The 16,088-nt window shown below is 41.1% G+C and overlaps 4 protein-coding genes and 1 pseudogene across 5 annotated transcripts; 2 read left to right on the top strand and 3 right to left on the bottom strand.

Moving 5' to 3' along the window:
• Window positions 1-488: 488 nt before the first annotated feature.
• LOC311272576 (ladderlectin-like) lies at window positions 489-977 on the top strand (the record flags this gene model as incomplete). Its single annotated transcript, XM_084379103.1, has 1 exon — window positions 489-977. One exon carries the CDS (start codon window positions 489-491, stop codon window positions 975-977), a length of 489 nt encoding a protein of 162 aa, XP_084235229.1.
• A 1,211-nt stretch (window positions 978-2,188) lies between these two features.
• LOC311272296 (galactose-specific lectin nattectin-like) lies at window positions 2,189-2,680 on the bottom strand (annotated as a pseudogene). Its single transcript has one exon. The product of its transcript is annotated as a galactose-specific lectin nattectin-like (transcript).
• A 2,079-nt stretch (window positions 2,681-4,759) lies between these two features.
• Window positions 4,760-5,248, bottom strand: LOC311273226 (lactose-binding lectin l-2-like; the record flags this gene model as incomplete). The annotated part of the gene is made up of 1 exon (XM_084380175.1): window positions 4,760-5,248. The coding sequence occupies one exon, from the start codon at window positions 5,246-5,248 to the stop codon at window positions 4,760-4,762; it is 489 nt and encodes a 162-aa protein (XP_084236301.1).
• Window positions 5,247-13,898, top strand: LOC311272295 (biotinidase-like; the record flags this gene model as incomplete). The annotated part of the gene is made up of 7 exons (XM_084378641.1): window positions 5,247-5,294; window positions 7,938-8,099; window positions 12,036-12,185; window positions 12,314-12,465; window positions 12,571-12,748; window positions 12,845-13,444; window positions 13,523-13,898. The coding sequence occupies 7 exons, from the start codon at window positions 5,247-5,249 to the stop codon at window positions 13,793-13,795; spliced, it is 1,563 nt and encodes a 520-aa protein (XP_084234767.1). The 3' UTR covers window positions 13,796-13,898.
• A 694-nt stretch (window positions 13,899-14,592) lies between these two features.
• Window positions 14,593-15,129, bottom strand: LOC311272622 (lactose-binding lectin l-2-like; the record flags this gene model as incomplete). Its single annotated transcript, XM_084379162.1, has 1 exon — window positions 14,593-15,129. Exon 1 carries the CDS (start codon window positions 15,082-15,084, stop codon window positions 14,593-14,595), a length of 492 nt encoding a protein of 163 aa, XP_084235288.1. The 5' UTR covers window positions 15,085-15,129.
• Between the last annotated feature and the right edge of the window lie 959 nt (window positions 15,130-16,088).

Below are 16,088 nucleotides of genomic sequence, written 5' to 3'. Positions count from 1 at the left end.
ATTCAGAGAGTTTCATTATGGAGGTGTTAATCATCAGTGTTCATATCATGTTTGTAACTTTGAACACATTTAGGGTTTTATTACATTTGAGTGGAAAATGTTCTTATCAGCAACCTACTGGTGTATCCTTGAGTTTATGTTGCACTGCTTAGTAAAACTAGGTCAAATACACACACACACAGACAGATGTATATATATATATACATATACAGTATATACATATATATATACGATTTTTGTTTTGTGAACAGCTCCAGGTGAGCTGTCGTTTGCTTATGTTCAGATACTGTGTGGTTGTGTACAACTGAAAGTGTGGCTGACCAATAATATCACACTTACAGTGGAGACACCCTTTCAAAAGCATATAAAAGAAAGCAGCCTGTCACCTGTCGTCTTCAGGCTCTAGATCGCTCCTAACAGTGCTGAATATCTCCAACCAACTCATCAACCCCTCTTCCTGTACTTGCGACAGAGACTCTGACTCCAACATGTTCTTGTTCCTCTTCTTGTTTGGTCTGGCTCTGGGTGCTGTGTCTTCTTCAGATGATCATCAAGTGAAGCTGCAGCGTGGCGGCTGTCCCATGTTCTGGTACGGCTTCAACGGCCGCTGCTACAAGTACGTCGCTACACCTTTGACCTGGGCTGATGCAGAGCTCTACTGTGTGTCAGAGGGAGCCAACCTGGTGTCTATCCACAGTCTGGAGGAACAGAATTTCATCAAAGCCCTGATCAAGAACTTCGACCACGCTGAGAGACCCACTTGGATCGGACTCAGTGACATCCACAAAGAAGGCAGATGGATGTGGTCTGATGGTAGTGCAATGGACTTTGTCTTTTGGAGGAAAGGAGAGCCAAACAATCACGGAGGACATGAGCACTGTGTTCAAAACAACTATGGCACAGATCTGAAATGGAACGATGGCCAGTGTTCTGAAACTATCTCATCTGTTTGTGCATCTCACATAATGTGTCCTTAGCAACTGAGATAGTTAGACGTGCTATATGTGACGTGCTGTGTTTTTTTCATTAAAATAAATGTTAAATAGCTCTTTATTCCAACAGTAATTACTGTTATAGAGTGTTTGCTCAGTAACCCAGAAATATTCTGGCATCCCTGCTCTCTCAACTGATTGCGATGTTTAAATCAGCCGGTCACATCTCTCCTATAGCACACCTTCAGTTAGCCTACCATCTTGCTGCTGTCTTTTTAAATATGACTTTTTAAATCTGCCTTTAGTTCATTCATGCTGCTGTTTTGCATGCTTCATCCAGCTCCCCATCATTGCCCAGTCTTTGCAGATGTGTCAGCTTCATCATCTCAGAAGAGTCATCAACCACCACCACCACCGCAGTGTCTGGACTCCATGGGGTATTCTTCCTGCTGCTGCTGCTCAGGGCTGACGGCCTTAAACCAGTGTCTATCTAATCTGTGGCAGCTTCTGATAAAGTACTTGCCCAGTGATCTCAGTAACTTGGTCCAAAGGATGAAGGGCACATAGATGTGATATGCAGATATGCCTGTATCATAGTAATTGAGGGATAGTGTAAAAACCTCCTTGTTCCTTTGTTATAGGTCAGGTCTATTTTGTTTGATACTATGAAAATGTAGATTGGTATTGTTACGATCCAATAAAAATATAATTATATACTGAAAGAAAACCCTCCTCGATGCACCATGGACTGTGGGTTGATGATGTGAAAAAGACTTAGAAGTATTTTGAACTTGTGTATAAGACAAAACATATTTATCATCAAACAATCCCGATTATTCCTGAGTAATTTGACCCAACATTAGAATGACCTGTGTAACAATCATGAAATTGAAGGTCAAATATATATCAGTGTAAAACAGCTGGCTTCAATGACATAAAAAATATATCTTTGAAAAAGTATTTTGAACTCACTTTTATTCATGAGTTAGTAGAGTTACATATGAGGAGGTATCCTTTCTCATCATTTTGTGCAATGTCCAAAACACATGAAAATTCAGAGCTGTGATTATTATTATTATTATTATTGTGAGATGATTAAAAATATTTAATATGAATGAAAATGAAAGTAAGTAAAAAGTCTGCTGTAAACACGTAAAAGCATGAATTTGTTTCTTTATTCTGAGGATCTAATTCATGATAACAGAGAAACAGGTGAAAAGTGACCAGACTGAATCAGAAATATGCAACTACATTATTTAAGAAGGACAAGTTATGCGAGACGCACAAATAGAGGCACGAGTAGAAGAACATCGAAGGTCGTTCCATTTATCATCTTTGCCAGAGGTGTGTCCACAGTGTTCATTTCCTTCATAATTGTCTGGCTGTCCTGCATTCCAAAAGACAAAGTCCACTGCACAACCATCAGACCACATCCATCTGCCCTCTTTGTGGATGTCACTGAGTCCGATCCAGGTAAATCCCGCACTATGGTCAAAGTTCTTGATCAGGATTTTGATGAAATTATCTTCCTCCAGACTGTGGATAGACACCAGGTTGGCTCCCTCTGACACACAGTAGAGCTCTGCATCAGCCCAGGTCAAATGTGTTGCGACGTACTTGTAGCAGCGGCCGTTGAAGCTGTACCAGAACATGGGACAGGTGCCACGTTGCAGTTTCACTTGATGATTGTCATCTTAAGAAGACACAGCACCCAGAGCCAGACCAAACAAGAAGAGGAACAAGAGCATGTTGGTGTCAGAGTCTCTGCCGCGGGTGCAGGACAAGGGGTTGATGTGATGGTTGGAGAGTCTCTGAAGTCTTTGGAGTCGGAGTGATCTGCACTGTCGGATGATAGTGACGATCTTGTAGAGACAGAAGAGAGCCCACTTTCTTTTATAGGTCTCAGAGAGGGTGTTTACACTGTTGGTGTCGTATCATTGGCCAAATGTGTACGGCAATCACTTTTAACAGCACACAGAAGATGTATTGGAACAAAAACATCATCGTCTGATGATCATAAATGGTGTTTGGATAAAAAATTAACCAGGACCGTGAAATGAAAACATGGAAATAAAACACAAGCAATGACTGTTCACTCTCCAACAGTTCTAGGCTGCAATGAATCCATAAAGCTGTTGTCATTTACTTTTAGTGTCACACTGAGGTTCTCACTGCAAGGAAGCAGCTTCGATTTATGTGAGTCCAAGGTTCCTTCTTCAGCTGTCCTGGGTCTTAAAGCTGCAATGTGTTAGAACTGGCCAACTGTTGAATTCATACTCCCAAAAAATAAGGACATTATATCACCACAGTCACAGCTGACGACAGGTAACTGTATTCTGTTCATACATCCATGACTGTAGCCACTGTTAGCTTGTTAACTCAGTAAGCCATGTAATGCTGCATTAATGGGAGAGTGTTGGTGTTTACACAGCTAGCAAAGGAGCTTTGGACCACTGGCAGGAAGAGGTTTCAGGCCTGGGGCTAGTTGTTAGCATGCTAACTTCAGTATGTTCTAACTTCAGAGATCTGTTTGACATGGCATCAAAATTTATCTACTGGGATCAGTTTTGTTCTTGGTTATCTATGCAGTGTTGCATAATGTTATTTAAGAGATGTCTGAATTCATTACAAAGAAAAAGAGATTAGGAGGCCCAAATTAATTCTTCTCAAACATCTCCATCAAAAACATTATGACAGTTTTCTATCCTATTGCGCCAGTCTTTTAATATAATGTCTATCACAGCTCTGTTATGTATTCTATGAATATACTGTAAAATAAAACCTTTGTTCAGTGTGAAATTAATTATATATATCTCAAAGGGGAGATATATCCCATGGTAACCATGGTGAAGTTAACACAGGACAGTGGACAGTATTTTGAACTTGTGTAAAAGAGAACATTATAATTGTCTTTATGGGTTAGTAGAGTTAAATAAATATGGCAAAGTATCATTTGTCTCCATATTACCATCAACAGTTAAATAACCTTTCTTCCAAATCAATTAAAAAAAGAAAAATCTGAAATTGTTCAAATGTTATGGAAATATTTCCTTTCAACGACTAATGCTGCTCAATCCAGCACACTCAGTTTTGCTGCTAGTCTGGTATGACTAGTAGCGCATGATGGCTAATGATAGCTAATTTTAGCAAACTTAAGGCAAACAATGTCCTTTTTTACCCATTTTTACCAACCATAATTATTTTAACTCGAGGTTTTATTATTATTATTTGTGAATTTCTTTGGTCCTCCTTACAACATAAAACACCCCAATGCTAGCCTGATTATCACTCATTTAATATAAGTAATACTGAGAGAAGTCAGTTATATTCAGAAAGTTTCATTATGGAGGTGCTGATCATCAGTGTTTATATCATGTTTGTAACTTTGAACACATTCAGGGTTTTATTACATTTGAGTGAAAAATGTTCTTATGAGCAACCTACTGGTGTATCCTTGAGTTTATGTTGAACTGTTTAGTAAAAAATAGGTCAAATACACAGAGAGAGAGAGAGAGAGATGCAAAAACACAGAAAATGTAAACCTACACAAACGCCTATAAATCTGTTGATTGTAATATCATCAAGTCAACTGTATATGACTTTATTTCTATGTCTCTTAATAGCATGCTTATTTTTGCACAATGAAGGGAGATTATTATTCTACAGATTCTGATCTTCATTTTCATAAAAAATAGTCAGTGAAATAACTTCTGTACAAACACATGAAAGTGCACATTTGTATCTTTATTGTGGAGGTCTGATGCATGTCAACAGAGCAACAGGTGAACATCGACCAAGTTGAATCAGACATTCAAATAACTGAGTTGCTAAGGACACATTATGCGAGATGCACAAACAGAGGCATAAGTTACAGAACATAAATGGTCATTCCATTTCAGATCTTTGTCATAGTTGTTGTGAACACAGTGTTCACGTCCTCCACCATTGTCTGGCTGTGCTGCATGCCAAAAGGGAAAGTCCATTGCACAACCATCAGACCACATCCATCTGCCCTCTTTGTGGATGTCACTGAGTCCGATCCAGGTGCGTCCCTCACTGTGGTCAAAGTTCTTGATCAGGGACTTGACAAAATCCTGTTCCTCCAGACTGTGGATAGACACCAGGTTGGCTCCCTCTGACACACAGTAGAGCTCTGCATCAGCCCAGGTCAAATGTGTTGCGACGTACTTGTAGCAGCGGCCGTTGAAGCTGTACCAGAACATGGGACAGGTGCCACGTTGCAGCTTCACTTGATGGTCATCTGAAGAAGACACAGCACCCAGAGCCAGACCAAACAAGAAGAGGAATAAGAGCATGTTGGTGTCAGAGTCTCTGAAGTCTTTGGAGTGTGTGATCTGCAATGTCAGATGGTTATAAAGATCTTGCAGACAGATGAAAAAGGCAATTTCTTTTATAGGCCTCAGAGAGGGCATTTACACTGGTGATATGATATCATTGGTCAATAATGCCCTAATATTACACTTCAAGTTTACCTGCAGATGTCACATAAAACCTATGCACTTATTGAACCTCTGAATATGCCAAATGTACTATTGTTGCGTCAAAGACATATTAATCAACAATATAATAAATAGCCAATATAGTGAAAAATATTCTGCTCTGTAACCCCATACATCATTGTCCTTAAAATAAGAGTTAGTAAATAGGTAATAAGGCCCTTTTGCTGCCTGCTGGGCAGTGACACCAAGGCTAATATGGGTCATATTCTTTGTCTAACACGCGTGTTGGTCAAGTGTTTGGTTGAGAAACGGTTCTTGAGGTGATATTGACAGTAGAAGAAGAGCTAACTAGAAGCTAAAAACACAGACTTACTGTAACTGACTGGAGACCCAGTGAGCGGTGCTGGCTCAGGCCTGTGAAAACAGACCAATCAGAGCAGACTGGGTTTTTCAGTAGGAGGGTTTTAAGGAGGACTGGAATAAACTGAAGTGCTTCAGACAGAGGGTGAATACGGTGCTGCAACAATGGACAGAAAAGTGTTGTGTTGTTGATGTGATGTGATGTAAACCTGTTCTAATAGACACCTGAAATATAAATATGAATCTGAACATGAGCATAATATGTGTCCTTTATGCAGTCTATAAACTGTTCACAAGTTTCTTATAAGTGCTTATAAATGTTTCAAACTCTAACAGCAAACATGTTTATTATCGCATTATACACAATTATGTAGTATTATTAATGCTAATATGCATCTTATAAGGATTTATAAGGGCCTTACCAATTAATTAAAAGTTAAAAAAAATTACCATGAAGCTAAATGATAAAGAGCTAAACAGTTCACTGAAAAAGGTAAAGGTCCAGAATATAAAATCAGTGTTATGTATTGGAACAAAAACATGTTTGTCCAACGAGCACTGAGGAGTGTTTGGATAAAGATTAACCAGGACCCTGAAATGAAAACAAGAACATAAAAGATGGGCTATTCATGTTTATTCGTCATCAGCAGTTGTTAAACCGCGGCATGTTTCTGTGATGTCTCTAAATGACTTGGTTATATGATACTTCTGATGTCTATTCCACAGAAATGCCAGGAACTTTGCAATCCCATGTCCTCTGCTTTTTGGACCGGACTATTTAGATAACAGGGACGTGACTCACCAGAAGCTGCCATAGATCCATAAAGCTGTTGTCACTTCCTTTTAATTGCTGGTATGACAGGTAAAAAAGATGGCGCTGTGAATATGTGCGCCTGATGCTCACAGTTGAGTACATTTCTTATTTTGCCCAGTGAACATATACATTTTGAAAACATTGGATGTCTGCGTTTGCCAGTAGGTTTGTTTTTGATTGTCATATGAACTTACATATGACAAATCTGTTTCAGTCTATTTTGTTGTCTTGTTGGGATGTATATTGGTAACATCTGCACTGGATAAAGCAGACAGGGTAATATATTCATTGTTATTACATTTATTCTACCCATCTATGCAATGTTTAGATAAATGCATCTAATAATACTGCTTTTGATGCCTTTAGGTAGATATACAAATATCAAATATCCAAAACACAAGAACTACACTATTAACAAACCCCAAGTTTTCACAGTAAATTCTGACAATAAACTACTATAATTATGCTTTTACAATGTATGATGGGAAATTATTTGGAATATTACAGTAAGCTGCTGTGAATTTGAATTTAAGAGATTTTCTGAAGTGATCGTGAAAAAAGTAGAAATGGTGCATTACTGTCATCAGGGTATGGCACCGTACAGTAATTGAGCAATGACTTACAGTAGACACACTGACATGCCAAAACGCTAACAACGTGCTAACAGGCTATCAACAGGCTAGCAGGCCTACAAGTGGTCCAATAAGGTACGCATGCTAGCATGCTAACAAACAATATGTTTGGGTTAGCATACAAACATTACATTACATTACATACAAACAAGTACATTTGCTGTAAATGTGTATATTTATTATAACTACAGATGTGTATTACAGTATCATAATGTCATTTTACATCAAAACACGGTGTTTTCACACTTAAATTGTGTCTGTGTAACTGTAGGAACACAGTATATTACTGTGATTTTCATCTAATACTGTAAAACAATTACTTTTTAAATAAATGCTAAACTTATTTTGCGATTATTGCATTTAAAAGTGAAATAAACAGGCTTTCCAAAGGTATAAGATTTATTGCCAAGAAGCATTGTTACGACAAAGAAGTAATCTACCAAACACAAATGTCCTTACTTTTTGTGCTATATTAAAATTTGAGACATGGAGCTGTACAAACTATGACCATATTGATGGAAACTATTGCGCATGGGCAGCTTCATATCACCTCTAAAAAAACAGAAAAACAGCTGAGTCAGCTCTGTTTACTTACTGTATGCCCCAAGTTGGACTTCTGACGCTCAGGTGCCATTGTGTTACTAGTCCGTCTGGGTCACACTACTCAGGTCTCATGAACGAAAAAATGTTTCTGTTCATTACCATTTTAAGTTTGTCTTTAACTTCGGCCATTGTTCAGACAGGGCCCGTTGCAGACTCCTCGTACGTTGCTGCCGTGTACGAGCACAACTTAGTCCTGAACCCAGACCCTCGTGTCCCCCTGTCGCGCACCGAGGCTCTCCAACACATGCAGAAAAACTTGGACATCTATGAGGAACAGGCTGCCCGGGCCACTCAGCAGGTAGGGGAGACTGGGGACAGTTGCAACACTTTTTACATTACTCTCAGTTACTCAGAGACTATTTGGACTAGGCTCACCAAATCTGTACATATTAAACCTACATCTGTCTGCTAAATGCCCATACCATTTAAAGATGGCTACATATAACATATCAATCACAATATTTATTTGAATAGAGGAAGTCAGACGTTGCACCTGACCCCAAACCTGGGGACAGTTGCAACACAGATCAGGGACGGTTGCAACATATCAAAAAAACATTAAATTTCACTAATTATCTTCTGCTTTTTGTCTAAATAAGCACAGTATACAATATTAAGGTATTTAATAAGTTTTCTTTTGTGCAAAACATAGGCCTACCTTGAGTCAATGTGCAGATGTCACCAAAGCTATAAAAACTCAATATTTCAGTTTGGGACAAAAAGAATGGAACAATTTGCAATACAAAAAACATTTATTAAACATGTGAACAAACAGTGAACAAACAGTGAACTGTTTTAGTGTTTTTTTTTTAGCCTCTCCCCAACAAATCTGCTGCCTTGTGAACAATTCCACCAGCTATTGCCTGTTCTGTTCATCATGAGCAATGAAATATATTAATTGTGCCTATTTTGAACTAAAAATCTTCAAAAATACGGTTGTGTGGTCTGCTTTAATATGACTAGCCTAATAAGCAGGGGGACAGTTGCAACAGTTGCAACTGTCCCCATGGTATCAGTCATGACAAAACACCAGGTGCTAGCTAGCCACATTGACATTGACACATGTAAACCATGTCATTTAATAGTCAACAAAACAGTGATTCAAACTAGGTAGGTTTGGATTAATTCATACAAAAGATCAAATCAAATCAAATCAAATCAACTTTATTTATATAGCACCTTTCATACATGTTAAAATGCAGCCCAAAGTGCTGTACATTAAAAGAAAAGAAAAATGAAACAAACCCCGCATAACATCCCCATTCATGTGACACAGATACACACGCATATGCGCACACACACACATGCGCACACACTCACGCACACGTACACACACACACACACACACACACATACACACACACACACACACACACACACACACACACACACACATATATACAAAATAAAATGTAGTATGGCTGAGCACCGATAGACCAGGTGAGGAAACGCCAACCTGTTGGAGCCATCCCCACCGAGAGCCCCCCAAGGCCACGACCACAGGGGGGGCGCCGCCACAGAGACCATCCCGACCCAGACAGCCAGGGGCCCCTACCACGGCCATAAAGCCCTGGGGCAGGACTCCCTGACTATCCAGGCCCGGACTATCCCCAGGATGGCACTCCCGCAGGCAGGCCAGACAGAGCTCCCGGAGTGGAGGGCCCCCATGAGGAGAACAATGGAGCTGGAAACTAAGAACCTATAAACTATTAAAAGAGATGGAAGAGCGTCCTAAAACAACATAAATGAATGTTAAACCCATAAATGCAGTGTTAAAATAGATACATGAAAATATATCAGGACAGTATGACAAAAATACAGCTCCTGAAAAAAGCTACTTTCATACCTCCAAAACAACTTTGTCTTGATAGAAGCAGGACCAGATGCTCAATATGGCCTCTCTCTTCTTGGTGGGCAGAGGGTCTAACTGAGCATGTGCAGTGTGAGTGTCACTCTAGCATGTTTCTGATTGGAGAAATAAGGCTTGTTGCAACCGTCCCTTGTTGCAACTGTCCCCAGTCTCCCCTATGGTCAGAACACTAAAAGACTTTACAAGTGTTTGATTTTTCTGTCAAAGAAACTGTTGCTTATTGCTCCCCCAACCCTCTAGGCCTCTAGAGTTTATTTAGGAAAATATTCCGTTTGGACTTTAAGATTTCAAAAGGCTGTAGCTTGGAAGTGGTGAGAGATAAATCCATAGTGTAAATGAGAAAAATATTCATAATGACCTAAAGTTTGTGATGGGAGTAAATGTACTCATTTAATTTGTATATTGTGACGTCACCAGGTGACTGAAATTAACTTTCAGTAAAACTGATTTTTGAACATATTTACACAGGAAAAAAAAATTTTAATTGTCATCTCATCCTCAAAATAAAGGAACAGGAGTTTGATTGGAGTAAATTTACTAATCTAATTTGTATATCACCAGGTAAAATTCAGTAAAACGGAATTCTGAACATATTTACACAGTAGATTTTTTTCATCCTCTCATCCTCAGAGTAAATGAACAGGAATCTGATAGGAGTCAATTTCCTAATCTAATTTGTAAAAAGAAAAGAAAACTCTCGCCGTGATCAGTGTGTGTCGCTTCTGTGACAGTGTCTGCAGCTGCAGCATCGTCATCAGAGGGCAGATCGTCCCTTTCTGAATCGCGACCAGCAAAGATCTGTGCAAGCACCTCATCCGCACTGTAAAGTCTTTTGGGCATTCTGTTTTTTATTACAAAAATCGCTATCTGTCTCTCTATCTGTCCGGCACACTTCTGCCACTCTGCCAGTGTCGGGTTTCTGTCGGGTTTCAAACTTTTTTTCTCAGGTATTTTGCATAGAAACACACCCACAAATGACGTCAGGATTGAAGCTGAATCTAGTGGCCATCTAGTGGTAGCAAGCAGTAACAGCACAAGGCAGTAGATTTAAAGATATGGGCTGTTTTATTCAGCAATGTTGCCTGTCGCAATAATGCGACTTTGACGCCTAGAGGGATTTCTGTTTATCTACTGTGGTATCCATTGAGGTGTCTGTGTCAGTACACATACTGAGCTATGATTTAATTGTAACATGGTACTTCTGTTTGTGGGGATTAAGGAAGGTGTCTGATGTTGAGGAGATCTGTGAGTAGAACCCATAGTCATTAGTCAGCTCTATGTGTGTGCAAAATGTCAGCTGGAGGACAAGATACTAAACTGAGTTCAACTCTTATGCCAGCTGGTTGGAGCTGGCTCGACTATACATTTGCCTATAAGGACAGAGAAACAGTCAGGTCAGCTTTAGGGTGCAAGTCCCAAAGAGGTACATCAGCAGAGTTAGGTAATTTATAGAAGATGAGACGTTCCATAGGGGTCGGGGGCCGATCAACTCCTCTTTCACCTATTGGATAGATGGACCCTCAATCCACCATAGTGACCAATTAGAAGAAGTAAGTAGGTGCCGGCGAAAGTACTTTAAAAAAAGGCCCGTGCAGACGGAGAAGGTTAGGTGGGTATTTGTAGATTTCCTAGATCGAAGGTTTGAGAGGATTTCTGGTAGAGCAGAGGGCAAAGCCTTAGGCAGAACTTTGTCAGATATTGGAAACACTGGGTGCGGCCGCGCTGGTTCGGACGCAGGCTTGAAGGCTGTTTCAATAAAGATTGCTCTATCACTCCACCAGCTTTGCCTCCGCAAATTCTTTTATCACCAAACTACACGCCGACACCTTTGAGGAAGAAAGCCCAGAAACAACACCATGTCATTGAAAATTATGGTGATGAAGGTTCTCAGTCACCCAGGTCATGGTAATTCCAAGTGCTGTATCGTAGGCAACTGGACTTGCTTCAGTTTCTTGAAGACGTTTCACCTCTCATCCAAGAGGCTTCTTCGGTTGAAAATTACATACTTGAGAAACAGGTAGCTCAGTCAGGTGCAGGGAATAACGAAAAAGCAACATTCTTTACATTTAATAAGATAGGGTCATTCTGAAGGTGAGCAGATACAAAGACAAAAGAGTCAATGCTCTCAATCAAGTGATCTCAATCAATCAAGTCTCAATCTCAAGTCTTTCAATCAAGTGATCACAAGTGGTTTTATGCTCACACAATTAAGTGTGAGCATAAAACCACTTGTGATCACTTGACTCAGAGCATTGACTCTTTTGTCTTGATATTTGTTTTGTCACAGAGTTCTTGACTACAGTAAAGTAATAAACCTGTCTCCTGTCTCCTCTCTTTACTCTGCCCTCATCTTCCCTTGGTCAGGGTGCCCAGATCCTGGTGTTTCCAGAAGATGGTCTTCAAGGTTTCAACTTCACCCGTTCGTCCATCTCCGGCTACCTAGAAACCATTCCTGACCCCCAGCAGGAGAGCTGGAACCCCTGCACAGAGCCAAACAAACACAACAACACTGAGGTGTAAAATCATACTCGTAGATTTAATTTTGGTATTGACGGGCATCCAGACATGACACCACTAGGCTGTCCAGAGTATTCAGTCAAGCAGCACCAGTCTGAATACAAATCAGATTTTGTGTTTTGCAGGTTCTCCAGAGGTTGAGCTGTATGGCCCGCAATAACAACCTCTACCTGGTGGCCAACATGCCTGACCTGCAGCCCTGCCCCCTGCGGACCAACCCTTCCTCCTCCTGTCCCCCTGATGGACGCTGGCAGTTTAACACCAATGTGGTTTTCAGGTGCAGTGTGGACCTTAGAATAGTTTAGCCAAAGTCCTGCAAGTGCACCAATTAAGGCACCATCTCCTAGCATATGTGAACTGTTCAGTATCTTCTTTCACACAGTTCAGATGGCCTGCTGGTGGCCCGCTACCATAAACAAAACCTCTTCTTTGAGGAGTCCTTTGACACACCGCCACAACCTGAGATCATCACATTTGATACACCTTTTGCTGGAAGGTTTGGCCTGTTGATCTGCTTTGACATCCTCTTTCACGAGCCCACAATTACCCTTGTGGAGAAGGTAGATTAACAGCCACTCAAAATTTGTACCGAACTCTACATCCCTTTGTTTGGTCTTATCTTTCCTAACTTCAGCCTCTCTCTCAACCATTTTCAGGGTGTGCGTCAGCTCATCTTCCCCACAGCTTGGATGAATCTGCTCCCCCTACTGGACTCAGTGCAGTTCCAGCGGGCGGTAAGCTTGGGTGCCAATGTCACCCTCCTAGCAGCCAACCTTCGTCACGACCGAATGAACATGAGAGGAAGTGGTATCTACACCCCTTTTTCTGCCACCTACCACCACGCCAATAAAGGAGACCCGGAGGAGGGCAGACTGCTGGTGGCCAGGGTGCCAGTCTTAGACCCGTTGTGGGTGAATCAGAGTGTGGCCATGGAAGAGGGCGTAGTTAGGGATGACTCTACATCCTCTACAGCTACAGGCTCTGAAGCCTGTCAGCAAGAGAGCTGTTTTAATTCTCCACCTCCTGAAATTGCTTCTTCAGTCCCTCCCTCCTCCGACACCTTCATCTCATCCATGATGTATGACCCATATACATTTGTTCTTTTAAACAAGACAGAGGGGGAAGTGAAGGTGTGCAATGGCACATTTTGCTGCTATCTTCAGTACCAGCGTTCACCTCAGAGCGGCAGTAAAGAGCTCTACGCATTGGGTGCCTTTGCAGGAACACACACTGTGGACGGACGCTTCGCCCTACAGGTATGAATGAGAAGAAGTTTGAATATTTAAAACTTCCTCATGAAACTCCTGACACACTTATCATTATCTGTGTTGCAGGTGTGCGCACTAATCCGCTGTGCAGGGTCGGACGTCACTTCCTGTGGACAGGGAGTGGAAGAGGCTGAGACTAAAATGGACTTCCTGTTGGAGGGGAACTTTGAGACCAAATATGTGTACCCATCAGTTTTGGCTAGTAAGCATGTCCTGGAGCAGCCAGAGCATCTGGAAATAGCTCCAGACGGCAGAGTGAGCATGAAACACTCCAACATGACTGCTGGGCTGGTTACTGCCTCTCTGTATGGACGAATGTATCACCTGGACAGTGAATGAAGTAGTTTGGGAACTACATGTGTGTTAGGAGAAAAGTATGAGAGTACATTTTTAAAAAGTCAGTTACACACTTGACTTCTGTAATGTACACCTTGAAATAAAAAACAACATCAACAACAAATCTCTTCATTCATTACTGAATTTTTAAAACTGGTCACACACTGCTGTGGGATGGCATCCCTTTCTTCAACCAGCATTTGTCGCAAGTGCTCAATGGGGTTGAGGTCAGGACTGCTGGCAGGCCATTCCATCCTCTCCACTCACAAATTCTGGAGGTAGTCTCTGAGAAACCCCACTCTGTGTGTGACCAAGCTGGTGACCAGCATGAGGAGGAGGTGCCAGGCTGTTGTGGGTGTGTATGGTTCTTCCACACGCTACTGAGGCTCCTGTTTGTTCAATTAGTAAATTGTAAATCGCTAATATGTCTTGTTTCTTCAGACTTCAATCATCCAATCCACCAAACAAGAGTCAAAAGCAGAATAAGCTGTTAGGGAGAGAATATTTGGCAAATTTTTCATGAGCGCAAACCAAATACTCAGCTCTGCTGCTCATCCCACAAATGCATGTTCCTTACAAATGTGTCACCATTTAATAGCATGCTTATTTTGCACAATGAAGGGAGATTATTATTCTACAGATTTTGGTCTTCATTTCATAAAAATTAGTCAGTGACATAACTTCTGTACAAACACATGAAAGTGCACATTTGTATCTTTATTGTGGAGGTCTGATGCATGTCAACAGAGCAACAGGTGAACATCGACCAAGTTGAATCAGACATTCAAATAACTGAGTTGCTAAGGACACATTATGCGAGATGCACAAACAGAGGGATAAGTTACAGAACATGAGAAATCATTCCATTTCAGATCTTTCTCATAGTTGTTGTGAACACAGTCTTCATGTCCTGCAGCATTATTTGGCTCTCCTGCATTCCAAAAGACAAAGTCCACTGCACAACCATCAGACCACATCCATCCTCCTTCCTTCTGGGTGTCACTGAGTCCAATCCAGGTATACCCCCCAGTGTGGTCAAAGTTCTTGATCAGGGACTTGACAAAATCATGTTCCTCCAGACTGTGGATAGACACCAGGTTTGCTCCCTCTGACACACAGTAGAGCTCTGCATCAGCCCAGGTCAAATGTGCTGCGACGTACTTGTAGCAGCGGCCGTTGAAGCTGTACCATAACATGGGACAGCTGCCACGCTGCAGCTTCACTTGATGATTGTCATCTGAAGAAGACACAGCACCCAGAGCCAGACCAAACAAGAAGAGGAACAAGAACATGTTGGTGTCAGAGTCTCTGTCGCAGGTGCAGGACGAGGGGTTGATGTGATGGTCAGAGATGATCTGCACCATTGGGGGGGATCAGAGCCTGAAGGAGACAGGTGACAGGCTGCTTTCTTTTATATGCTTTTGGAGAGGGTGTCTCCACTGTTGGTGTAATATTATTGGTCAGCCACACTTTCAGTTGTACACAACCACACAGTATCTGAACATAAGCCAACATCAGCTCACCTGGAGGTGCTCACAAATCCCCAAATGTATTCAAATAATTTAATAGATGTAAACTTTTTTCCCTCCATGCTCTGCCAATGAGGACCAGACGAAGTTTCTGTCCTATGATCAGAGTCTGTCTTTGAAAGAGAGTTTTTAATGTACAGACAAGAACTAAGCTGCTCATATCACTGAAGTTCTCCTTCACTGTGAGATCCTTGTTGACTTTTGTCTTCTCATCAATCAAAGATGCTCAAAACTAGTTTTGGACATCATATCATCCACTGTCTACTCAATTCGTCATGATCTTAGCCAAGTGTTGAAAAGCGGATGATTACTTTTGGAACAAATGCTTCTGCTTTATTGCACTTGACCCCACTGACAGACTCAGTGTTTCTGTTTCCTGCTCCGGCCCTGCCTGCTGCCTCCGTTACATACAATCGATAAAAACTTCATACTGCTCCACCTACCAGCAGTGTGGTTTCACTAGTTTTGAGTACATAATTAGATATTCACTTGCTGAACAGGTACTGTACTTGTAATCAGAACAGCTGTTCCACCTGTGCTGTTCTCATACGTGCCTAATACACAGAGATGATAAAGCGCTGGAACAGACATGAAAAACACTTTAATGATTAAAATCAACACAAGCAGATGAGAATTATATGTAGAATTTAATGATTTCATGTCATTACTGTTTATTTTAATGCTAAATCTGTTAATATGACATTATCATTTTGCTCAATGAAGGGAAGAGATTTTTTTTTAAATGTCAGAACATTTCCTTTGATGTG

This window comes from Pagrus pagrus, assembly GCF_965226575.1.
Source record: "Pagrus pagrus genome assembly, chromosome: 17".
In the NCBI taxonomy this organism is placed as follows: Eukaryota; Metazoa; Chordata; class Actinopteri; order Spariformes; family Sparidae; genus Pagrus; species Pagrus pagrus.
Note: the sequence above shows the minus strand (reverse complement) of the source record. Positions and strands in the feature narration are given on the sequence as shown.